The sequence below is a fragment of the Phyllostomus discolor genome, chromosome 2 (assembly GCF_004126475.2).
Source record: "Phyllostomus discolor isolate MPI-MPIP mPhyDis1 chromosome 2, mPhyDis1.pri.v3, whole genome shotgun sequence".
Lineage (NCBI taxonomy): Eukaryota > Metazoa > Chordata > Mammalia > Chiroptera > Phyllostomidae > Phyllostomus > Phyllostomus discolor.
In genome coordinates this window covers 86350378-86363179 of record NC_040904.2, presented here as the reverse complement: position 1 = coordinate 86363179, position 12802 = coordinate 86350378, and the positions used below count along the sequence as shown (strand labels likewise).

The 12802-nt window shown below is 37.7% G+C and overlaps 1 protein-coding gene across 1 annotated transcript; it reads right to left on the bottom strand.

The window, feature by feature from the left end:
• Positions 1–344: 344 nt before the first annotated feature.
• LOC114488538 (sorting nexin-6-like) lies at positions 345–12560 on the bottom strand. Its single transcript, XM_036016099.1, is given in 6 exon segments — positions 345–603; positions 831–960; positions 963–1365; positions 1367–1560; positions 10868–10929; positions 12487–12560. Coding segments are annotated over 6 exon segments (885 nt in total). The 3' UTR covers positions 345–581.
• Positions 12561–12802: the final 242 nt, after the last annotated feature.

The following is a 12802-nucleotide window of genomic DNA, read 5'->3' as shown; positions in this document are numbered from 1 at the left end:
ACCCTTTGCATGCTTCCACTTTAACTCTGTGAGTTCAATTAAATTTTTTTCTCAATGCCACAGCTCTTCTTCTCTTAAAATCTATGAGTTTTTGTTTCACAGATTCTGATATTTTTTTTCAAATTTCTGACAGCGTAATTGTTGGGACATTTCAGCCTGGAGAACATCTTTATTTTTTGCTCTTACTTTATCCTACGGTTTATTAGCATTTTTGTACTCCAATAGTGACCTAGATCTTTGGTAGAGGAGATCCTTAGCAGCTTAAGATTCTCTTGACCAATATTTTAAAAGATCAGAAAGTTTGAGGTCCTCAACAGCAGACATGCTTTCTTCTCTTGTTCTTGTTTTATCAAACACTTCTGAAACTTTGAGAAAAAAACTTGCAAATATCTGTACAATCCTGAGTTCCTAAAGCATATATGATTATGAACCTACTCTATTGTTATCATTTGCAGAACTTTTGTGGGATCTTGTCTTCCTATCAGATTTAACAGATGAATCTTTAACTCAGTTTTGACACTCTAAAAGGAATGTTCGTTCATGCTCAAGGAAATCATCTACATCCTTTACTCCTGAAACAATTACTTCATCTGCTGATTTAACCATATTTTAATTTTTAAAAAATATTTTTAAAAGATTTTATTTATTTCTTTTAGAGAGGGAAGGGAGAGAGAGAGAGAGAGAGAGAGAGAGAGAGAGAGAAAGAGAGGGAGAAACATCAATGTGTGGTTGCTAGGGGCCATGGCCTGCAATATAGGCATGTGTCCTGAGTCAAACCTGAGTTCATAGCCCGCACTCAATCCACTGAGCTATGCCAGCCAGGGTTTAACCATGTTTTGAAAGAAACCTTAAAGTTTCTCTTATTTTTTCCATGCACACTCAAACCTTGATTGCATTCCAAAAAAACATGGAAACTTAAATCTTCTCTCAAAATAGGATGTGTTGCCACATGGCACAGGATACTTCATGCATTGCAACAGTCTTATTGAATATTGCCAAATATTCAGCTTCCAGTGCCTGCTGCATCTTTGTGAATTCCTCCTTCGTCATGGACCCTTCTTCAAGCTTCTGCAGTTCTTCCCTTGAAGCATCAAAATCAGGTTTTGGTGGTGCTGGAGGGATAATGTAACCGTTATAGTCTTCATTTTCAACAAAGGAATCATGAAGCCAGAAAAACTCCTCATGTTGCCGAACAACAGAAAACTCATTTTGTTTAAAATTTGGCAATGAACTCTTTGTGTGTACAGTGAAGTTTACTTTCTCTCTCTCACTAATGGCATCAGAAATGTCCACTTGCAGAGCATCATCACTTTGAAGATCTACATTTATTGTTTTAAGTCTGCAGTCCTCCTCTGAGGGGAAGTCAAGGCATTTTTTCCAGTCCTTCTTTCAGGGTCGTGGGAGTCGGTGGGCCCGGCGCACGCAGGGGAGAGGACAGAGTGAGGAAGACACAAAGGGAGACATTAGTGCCAGGCTGGCAGCCGCGCCCTTCCCCCCACCCCGCAACCCATGCATGCCCCTCACGCACCACCCTCACTGTGCGCCCGAGGCTCAGTGCCGCTCAGCAGTACGCTTTATAAAGAGACAGGGTAGATCATTCACTAGTGTTTTCACTCATTATGTGAGGCTTCTCTGGAAAATTTGCAAGGAGAAAACATACCCTGGAGAAGTCCATGAAAGAGGAGGTGAAGAAAGATGTATGTGCCCTATTCTCTCTCATCCCTGGTTTCCCATTGGTCAAGGTTCATAGAATGAGGAGTGGAACCCACGGCCAGGATGTATTATCAAACAGAGTGGCAATCCATCTCCATTCGGAAATGAAGGTAGTAGGCATTACTAGGTCACAGTTTAGCGTGTGCAAGTCCCGGAGTTCAGTTGGGACTCCCGCAAGATTAGGGAGCTTGGCTAGGGCACCAGCAAAGAGGAAGTGTGGACCAGGAGTCATGTTGGAGGGCGAGTAATTGAGACCGCATCCCTGTGTTTTCCTAGCATTCTTGCTTTTGAATGCTAGTTTAGGTTGTGCATAACTGTAATTTGATGTCTTTTCCCCAGCACTTTGAAGTGATCACTCCATAGTCTTCTAACCTCTACTGCTTCGCATTCCAATTATCAGGTAATTTGCTCTTCTGCCAGGAAAGTTTTAAGATTTTCTCTTTATTTTTGACATTTCACAGTTGTATTGTGTTTGTCAAGGTACAGAATTGTGTACCTTTATCTTGCTTAGCTTTGTATCTATATTTTCTAAATAGGGATTCAGTCCTTCAGTCTGGATATTAAATATTGACATTTTCACTTCTTCTGAATATTTAATGGGAAAAGAAATTTAAGGCAGACCATTCTGCAAATCTATTATAACTTTAATACCATAGTCTCCCTTCCTTTATCTTTCCTTTTATATCTTCTACTCCAAAGCCTCAATATTCTTTCTAATTCATTAATCTTCTCTTCAATTATTCCAACCTGATGTTCATCCAGTTTACTGAGGGATTTTTGGTTATTGTTGTATAATTTCAAGGGCTACATTTTTCTTTCTAGGATTTCTCTTCAGTACTTTTTTATGGACACATACTTTTTATTTCTTAATAATCCTTTTAGTATTATAATCATTTCTTCTTTCCTTCTTTTGTGTATTTTAAGATTTTAAATATACATATTAAGTCTTTTTCAAATTACTCAAATATAATTCTGTTCCTGGATAAACATCTGTGTGATGACTGTCATGATTGGTTTTGTTCTCTTTGTATACTCTGAAATTCTAGTGTGCTTTCTTCAATGGGTCTTTCCTTGTTTCTGTGTTTATTTTGTTTAATCCCTCCTTTCTCACCTTTCTATGTGTGGCTGTTTTACTGTTGTGTTTGCCTGCTTTGCTCTTTTATTGGCAACCAGACCTCTCACAATGCAAGGATAGTATGGAGATATTCCTCAGCTAGTTGAGGCTTGGCCCAGCTTTGGTGGAGCAACTATTTGTGCTTCCTCCCAACCCTCTAGGCAACAACTTGATATTTGCCTGGAACCGTAAGTGCCCTGGCCTGGTGTCCTATTTCACTCTCTGTTCTTCTCCCCATTTTTTTTTCCTTAGGAGATGAATACAAGGACACTTCCACTTATTCCTTGTCCTGGAATTCAAAAGGCCTGTGAATGAAGCCACATGCACTGTTAGAGTTTTTATTCTTCTTTTGGTCTTTAGAGATGTTTACCTTGCTTTTGGTTGTAGTCATGTGTTTTAAATACATATGTGATAGATCATCATTCTTTGATTTTTGGAGGAGGAGCAGGGGAAATATTCTACATGACTTGAACAGCAATCTCCTTGCAGGTGAGTTTATATGAACAAAGGCCATTAGAAGCAGTCACAAATCTAAATACAAACTTTATATAAGTGCAGAAAAGAATCAATCCTTCTATAACAATTACAATTACAGGTGCCGCTGGTTTAATTGGGGAAAATTACTTATGTAATATGATTTCAGAGTATTAATTAGTTCTTTAACCTACTTGTATCCCAATGTCTGAAATTTCAGAAGGAGTTTCAAGCATTTAACATAGGTTCCAAATAGCCTTTTACTGGCGGTAAAATACACATCTCCATATGTTAGGTAAGAATTTAGGCCTTCTGAGTCATTTATGTGTCACTGCCCTATCTTGAATCAGTTTGTCAATTCTTTCCTGCAATCAAGTATTGATTAGAAAGACAGAATGAATATGAGTACACTCCTTGCCTAGAGTGTAGATTTGGGTGATAAATAGTCTTGTTTTTAAAAGAATGTTGGTCTTGGAGTTAGTGAAAGAGTTGCCATCACTTATAGCTTTGTCATCTTGGATGGATTGTTGTGTTCTATAAAGTTTAGTTTCCTTCATTTTTTATTGAATGCATTGGTTTCTTTAGTTTCTTAAATGGAATCTTTATGAAGATTATATGAGATGATATATATAGTGGTACTTGGCATATATTAGCTACTTGCAAATGTTAGTGAAAAGACAGAAAGTAAAAAACTTGGAGGTAAAGACAGAAAGGTAAAACTTGGAGCTCCAAAGAGGTTTCCAAAGTTATCTACTTAGTTATGCCTTTGTCAGTCAAAAATTCATAAAGCTAATCTGCATAAATAATTTAGGTCCTAATACTGCAAAATTAGACATCTGTTTATTAACTTTAAGGATGTGCTTTAGGTATAAAAATCTTATAATCATGGCCTGAAAGGAAAACATTCAAATTGAACACGCTTGAATTAACTACTGAAGCCAAATATTCTGAATAAATTTGTTATCATTGCACATTTATTATTTTCATTGACAATTAATTTTCAGTGGAGACTGTAAACTAACACTTTTGCCAAGAGCAAAACAAATCATTTTGCAGAATGCCTAAGTAGGCAGCAAAGGGCAACTGAGTTTGTTGCTAGCTAAATGTGTTTGCTTTCAGTAGTCCTATGAGAAATATCATAGCCCGGGACATTGCCATAGAACTAAATCAAATTATGCATGTAGGTAATTTAGGCCCACCAATTAGCCTCACATTCTATACTGCTCATGAAATAATCACAATTAATCGTCATGTTATCAAAACTGAGCCCAAAGTATAGTAATAACCATGTCTTATATTTTCATAATTCCTTGCAGTTTCCAGAATACTTGTATAGGCATTGTCTGACTTTGGCCTAACTATAAATGTATAATGTAGGAATTACTACCTTGAATACACAGATAAGGAAACTGAGGTTAAGAGACTTGAAATGACCTTCTTGAGTTAATGTTAGCTCTTTTATCTATACTGTAGTTGGCAGGGCTGATCAAAATTTCTGGTGCCTAACACAGTGTCATCTACACTGTGGGTGTTTAAATTTTTATAGCAGGCTATAAGATTCACTGAACTGTGGGTGATATAATATATTCAAAATAGTATTCTCAAGATTGATGATTCATGCTATAGACTATCATTAAAATATGCATTTTTAGCATGTAGTAAAAATCAGTGATTTTGAAATCTTTGCTCTTGAGAAATTGTGTTTTATATATTTATTTTGGAAATTTCTAGCATTTCACAACTTGTAATATAACTCCAAACTATTAATGAAGGCAATTTGTAGGTACAATTTTGTACAATACCACAAAACCAAGTATCAAGAGAGGAAAAACTCTGCCTTACTCCTGGTTAAGTATAACATGTCCTGATATGTCCAAAATTATCTTATGAGACATCAGATATGGAGTTCAAATAGCTACAGTAAAGGATTAAGCTCAGAGCTTGCCTTAACAACAAGTTCAGATTCCTTTTGTTGAAACTTTGCACAAACATGTCAGCATGTTTTAAATATAGCTTAGTTCCTCTTGAGCAAAGGGGTCATTGTAATATCTATAGCAGCACATATTTCTATGACTTCATATTTCAGCTCTCCAGTGGGCTTTAAAAATTATTTGCATGATATTAAAAGAGGCACTGCTCCTCATATTTGAAGAACAATAAAAATTATTTCTGTCTTTCATACCCTTTCCCTATTACCTGAATTGTTCACCCTGGCCTATTCACCTGTATTTCTTTCTGCTGCATCCTTCCATGTGCCAGTGTTACAGTGTTGATGTATGTCACTGTCAGTCTGAGAAAAACACACCTAGCCCACTCTAACAAGACAAGTGCACCACACCCCCTGGCCACCATCACTCCCTCATGCCCCCACCAACAAAAAAACAGAAAAATAACAAACAAAACTCTACTATTTGCTTTTTCTTTTTTTAATATATTTTATTGATTATGCTATTACAGTTGTCCCATTTCCCCCCTTCCCTCCTCTCCACCCTGTACCCCGTCTCCCACCCACGTTTCACCCCTTTAGTTCATGTCCATGTGTCATATTTATGAGTTCTTTAGTTTCTACATTTCCCGTACTATTCTTGCCCTCCCCCTATCTATTTTCAACCTACATTCTATGCTACTTATTCTCTATACCTTTTCCCCCTCTCTCCTCCTCCCACCCCCCTGCTGCTAACCCTCCATGTGCCCTCCATTTCTGTGGTTCTGTTCCTGTTCTAATTGTTTACTTAGTTTCTTTTGGTTTTGCTTTAGGTATGGTTGTTAATATTTGTGAGTTTGCTATCCTTTTACTATACATGTCTTTTCTTTACCTTCTTTTCTTAGATAAGTCCCTTTAGCATTTCATAAAATAAGGGCTTGGTGATGATGAACTCCTTTAACTTGACCTTATCTGAGAAGCACTTTATCTGCCCTTCCATTCTAAATGAGAGCTTTGCTGGATAGAGCAATCTGGGATGTAGGTCCTTGTCTTTCATGACTTGGAATATTTCTTTCCAGTCCCTTCTTGCCTGTAAGGTCTCTTGAGAAATCAGCTGACAGTCTGATGGGAACTCCTTTGTAGGTGACTGTCCCCTTATCTCTTGCTGCTTCTAGGATTCTCTCCTTCATTTTTACCTTGGCTAATGTAATTATGATGTGCCTTGGTGTGTTTCTTCTTGGGTCCATCTTCTTTGGGGCTCTCTGAGCTTCATGGATTTCTTGGAAGACTGTTCCCTTTGCCAGAATGGGGAAGTTCTCCTTTATTATTTGTTCAAATATGTGCTCAATTTGTTGCTTTTCCCCTTCCCCTTCTGGGACCCCTATAATTTGGATGTTGGAACGTTTAAAGGTGTCCTGGATGCTCTTAAGCTCTTCCTCAATTTTTTGAATTCTTATTTCATCATGCTTTCCTACTTGGTTGGTTCTATCTTCCTTCTGGTCCACTGTATTGTTTTGAGACTCAGATTCCTTCCTTTCACTATTGGCTCTCCTCTGTATATCTTCCTGCATCTCTTTTATGGTAACCTGCATCTTTTCATCTAATTTGCACCTAAAATCAACCAATTCCGTGAGCTTTCTGATCACCAGTGTTTTGAACTGCGCATCTGATAGATTGGCTATTTCTTAGTCGCTCAAAAGGATGAGTCCTGGGGGACTGATCTGTTCTGTTGGAAACATATCTTATGTCTTTCCCTGTCTCTCCTTTTTTTTTTCCCCAGTCTGGTCACTCTTGTTATGGTGGGGGACGGAGCCTTAGGTGTTCACGGGGCTGGGCACCCCAGTCGCTAGATTGTGACGTTATATGTGGGGGCAGGGGCGGGAGCAGGGACAGGAGGGAACAATGGCAGTAGTTCCGTTCTCCTGGTCTCAGACCCTTCTCTGGGATCCTGGGCTGCGAGCTCTGCCCTGGTCCACAATCGCTGCCTCACTGGGTCCGCCAGCCACAGCTTGCGTACTCAGGGTCCACTGCTGCGTTCTTGCACCCCGGATGGCTGTCGAGCTGATTTCGCGCCAAATTTTCCCCGACCTCTGCGTGCCGCTGACCCGCACCAGCCCCACACCCGCCCCACTCGTCTTCTCCTACCAGTCTGGATATATGGGTCTACTTCAACTTCTTGGCTGTCCGACTTCCATTCAGATAAATCCTCTGTCAGTTCTAGGTGTTATTCTATCTGTAAATTATTGTTGTTCTAATCTTGGTTGTGCGAGGAGGTACAGTGCATCCACCTAGTCCTCCATCTTGCTGGAAGTCCTCTCTACTATTTGCTTTTTCAACTGACTCACTATGTCTCCTTGGGAAAATTCTATCATTTGGACATTTTAGGCAGGGCTGCATTATAACTTTCATAGGCCTGTGGCAGTTTTTCCTTCTTAAACACCTTTATCAATAATTTAAAAAATCTTATTTGAATGTTAGTTTACAACTGCATTGGTTTAAAGATGAATATGTTCATATTATATACTGAAACAGTTTTCACCTAAAAGTTTACATTTTTCTTCTGATTTTAAAAGAAAGGAGCCTGCTATATTTACTGAGCCTGCTATACCTAACGTGTAAGTTAGCTCTGACTGTAAGTACAGGTAATATTCAGGAAAATGAATTTAAAAAATAAATTTTTTAAAAGTTTTGTGGAAAACTCTATTAATATTGATGATCTTCCTGATGTTCAAGTGAAGCTTCTCTGGAAAATTTGCAAGGAGAAAACATACCCTGGAGAAGTCCATGAAAGGGGAGGTAAAGGTGCTTTTTCAGCACCAGAGAAGTAGGTAAATCATGCAAATGAAATGAAGACAAAATATAATGAATTTGCCTAACCTCACACAAAAAAATTAGTCTAACATTCATTGAGACCTTACAATGTTCTGAAAATATGCTATGTGCCTTCTATACATTATCACATTTAATCTCATAAATATACCAAGAAATAGCTGTTGTTACCATTACTTCCCTTATACAAATACAGAGCTGAGGGTCAGAAGGGTAAAATGATCGGTCCACTGTTCCACAGGAAATTGATGGTAGAAGCTGGATCTAAACTAATGTTTGAGCTTTACCCATAATGTTTATCCTATTTATTGTTTCATATATTAGTTTAATGATTAAAGTACTTCAGCATTATAATATACATTATATTATACATATAATATACATATAATATAATGTACATGTTCTTCAAATAATATTGATTGTTAAAATGGGAAAAGAAAACTATCTGTCTTCACTGTTTTATATCACAAAAAAGAACAGGGGCTCTAATTATAGCCTGGTTTTAACCTTCCCTCTTTCCTACACACACACTTGTGTGTGCACCTTGCACACCCACACGTACAACACACATGCAATCTCACCTATTCCTCTCCCATATGCATAGTGTCAGATTCTTCATATTCAGTCTCTCTTTCTTTTACTTTCAGTTCAACAAATATTTTTAGTTCATTAGCACAAATAATGTTAATATAAGAAAGACATACCAGGAAGAAATTAATCTTTTTCTTAATGAATAAAAGCATTTCTTTTTAATGAAAGAAAAAACTTCTTTCATTATGTTGACTAAGGGGTCATATCAGGTCCCAGTTCTGCTGATGTCCACTGCTCATTAGCTCCAGGCAACCTCTGTTCAGCTAAAAATAATGTGTATGGAAAGAATTGCACATTACTTGCCAAAATGAAAAGAGAGGATAATGCAAGTGGGAAGATTAGTAAGCATTTTGGATGAAGAACTGTCACCAGCTAATGGCCTGAATTGGCACTAACTATTCAGAGTAGACAGTGCTAAGATCCTTCCCACCTGTATCAAAAAGAAGCATGAGGGATATACAGTCCTGATACCTACTGCTCAGTCAAGTGTGCCTAAACTTCTGTCCCTATCCACAATTGTTCTGGAGAACAGTGCATATAAACTAGAGGAAGTTTGCTCTAGTTTATATGCACTGTCTTTCTTAGAGGGTATTAATATGCATAAAGAACGTTTAACAATATCAATTAACTTTGAGTAGGGGAAAAATGAAAAAGTCTACCATTTGTCATTTTGTTACAGTTCAATATCTAAATCTTTAGATTACTAAAATAGAACATTGATAAATTCAGATAACATTCATTAAATGTCTTTAACATGGATTGAAGGGGAGAGTGGTGCATTAAAGATTTCGATTGATTTGTAAAGCTACATTTTGCCTCCTGAAAGTCATCCCTGAGCAGACACTGCTGGTATATGGATGTCATTTTCATAGGGTGTGTTGAGGTCACCAAAAAGCAGCACAATGCCAGTTATATTCATTTTCTCTATTTATGATCATGCATGCAGGGACATCCTGCCTCTAAACTGAAAGGCAATTCTGGAACAAACTCTTCTCACCTAGAAAGAGAAGTCTTAGGTTTGTGTATGTGTGTGTGTGCACAAAGGCAACTACAGTATTCTACATAAGAAATACCTAAGTATTGTCTAGGTTCTAGAGAATTATTTTCTCTGAGTTGTATGTAGAATTTCTTAGGACAAGGATCATTTTAAGACTTTAGATTTTCCTATTCTAAGTTAGAGTCAAACTCATGGAGGGAATGGACTGGAAAAATTAGAGTATGATAAGACTGCAGTGGTTTTCCAAACTGCAAATTCTTGTGTGCTCGAGTGTATAATTGCAGTCTGAAGCCTGGGTTAGAAGAATCTGTCATTTATACTTTTAGACCAGTCTCATACAACACTGGGGCTACTGAACAACTTCCTTTAAAAATGGAGACAGCCTTACGGGCCACTTTCAAAAGTACCTTCAGCACTTTACATGTTTTTCAAACAGTCTGCCATGCCTTTTAGCACTAATAATTTAGACCCAATCATCTTGATCATTCTGGTTTCTTATCCCACTTGGCTGGCAATAAAAGCTCACATTTTATAATACACAAGTATTTTGAAATCAATTAGAATCTGAACAAAACCATCATATAAAGGAAATACTATTAGATATATTTATGGTTACAAAGTAATCAAACATTTAAAGGTTGATGTGTGAATGACAGTGAATGTTATCATATATTGTCTTTTATCGAAAACTGAAAAGTTGGCATTCACGCTGCCTGTCACTACCAGAACCAATAAGCAGAGACAAGGATTGAATCTTTATGGGCACTTTATTCAGATGCAGGCAATCTTAGAAGATGGCAGGTTTTGCACCCTCAGAAACCATCTTAACATCCCATCTCAAGCCCACATTTTTATAAGGAGAAGAAAGTATAAGTAAGGGGTTTGAGAAAAAAGTTAATAAAATAAGAGTTGTGGTCTGGTGGCGATTTTCCTAGTACTTTTTTATCTATTGATCAACAATTCTTTATCTGCAACACAGAAGTTCTCTCCCTGGAACACATTGGATCAGATACCATCTCCATTACTTGCAGAATCCCTGGGGCACAGTGATTAAATTGCTTGTCCACCTCCTGGAGTCACATGGTCATGCATTCCAGTTCCTGAAATAACAGCTTTCCACATGCATTAATCACTTAAGGCTATCAGCTATGACTGAAGCTAAAATTTTAAACTCTTGAGTTCCCCTATCACTCTGTATGAGGCACTATGCTATTAGTTTACCTACAATTTTCAGATTGTTGTTTAAGTTCACAGAGCAACAAAGTGACAGAGATAGGTCCATTGTTACTACAAAAAAAAAAGGGGGGGGTAAAGAGAAAACTGAATTTGATAAAGTGTAAATTAAAATCAAGACAAAACAACAAAAGCAACTAAAGATAATAAAACTAAGAATTAGGTAAAAATTATATATATGTATATATGTGTACACATATGTATATGTGTATATGTGTGTATACATATATACATATATGTATATAGGTATCAAGAAGATAGTATGTTTCAAAAGAAATTTTATTCCAACAAAGTTACCAGGCTCCTTTCCCTCCCATTTCTCCTTTTGACTCATATCCCTAATTTCATTCATCCTACCCAATATTTTAGGGGCTGTTTCAGTAATCCACAGCTCTCACAAGGTATTCTAAACCTTTTTCTCTCAGAATTCATCTTTTCCTCTTCTGTGCTCGTGTTGCATTTGTAGCTTGCTTATGATTTCTTTTTTTTCTCTCTCTCCCATTAGATTGAAGTGAAGGAGTCTAGAATATGCCACTATGGCATAAAAATTATTGTGAGTGGAAGACATTTGAATTCCTGAAATCTCTTATCTGCCTAAAAGTAAAGCCTTTCAAAAGAATTCAATTAGGAGAAATCCCCTGCTTTGGGAGCAACCAGAGAAGATTAACAGTTATCACTGGATATGATAATTGCCCACACCACACCTAAACAGACTTTGTCACAAAATGATATCTCCCGTCTATTTGCCTAAGGGCCCATTTATCTTTCCTAGAACTCATTAATTTTCCCATAAGTGCCCTTATCCTCCTCCTCTTCTCCAGATAAAATTCATGCCCCAAATTCTAAACACCTCCTTGAGTCACTTCTTCTGTGAACTCTCATACATACTTGGTAGATAAAAATCTGTCTTTTCTCTTGCCAATCTGTCCTTTATCAGTTTAATTTGTGAGCACCCAAGATGTGAACATAAAAGGTAGAGAAAAAATAGTCTTTCCCAACAAAAGGCAAGGAAGATCTGTCATATCTATGGTCCCTTAGTGGCAAAGTCACTATCCAAAATGGTTTTGATGAGATGAACTGAACTTAAGTGAACTGAATTAAATTACATACTAAATTGGGGACCAAGTATTCTGAAGTCTGTGAAAAAAAAAGTAGCCAGGAATTAAGAGGGAATTGAAGCCAAAGTTAAAAAAAAAAAAAAAAGTTTAAACCAGATCTAAGAGCTTCAGAAGGCTAAGGCTAAAATGAATATGAATTAAAAGGTGTTAACGTGATAAAAGTCTAATTTATAGGTGAACATCTGACAAACTAGACTAAAACTTGGACTTGCTTTGTCATTATTATTACCAAGTAAAAGTAGGGTCCAGGACTGTTGTTCAGTGCAAAGCCAGCCTCAGCGTGAGCTGACCTTTGACCAGCGAGTGAGGGGAATAGTCTCTGCCCTTCCTCTGCTTAAATCTCTGGGCCCAAAATTCCATACACTCCAGAAGCATCCAACATCTCTAGCCCATCTGTCCTTTTGTCAGGCTAGACTGGCAGGTCTGCACCTCCACTTGTAGCCATGTCCTGGAAGGGAGTAGGAGGGGTTTTTATTTTTCCTTCATCAATTACCCTCCCCATCCTTGCACAGACTGCACAAAGTCTCCTCTTGTTGCAAGTTCAATTGTGAGGGCATAGCCACCCATGCTTGTATATCCTTTCACTCAGGTGTAGGGAAATCTATCAAGCACTATGCTAGCAGCACACAGTTTCAGTCCTACCACCTCCACCATTTCCTGTAACCCCTCCCTCACTCCAGGACCTGGACAGGCACCAGTATCAATTCCCTCCTTTAACTTTTCTGGACCTTTGTAATCTTATAAAGGCAAATGGGTGAACATCTCATTTTCTATAACCATTTCCAGCTGGACAAGGTCATAGTTCTATC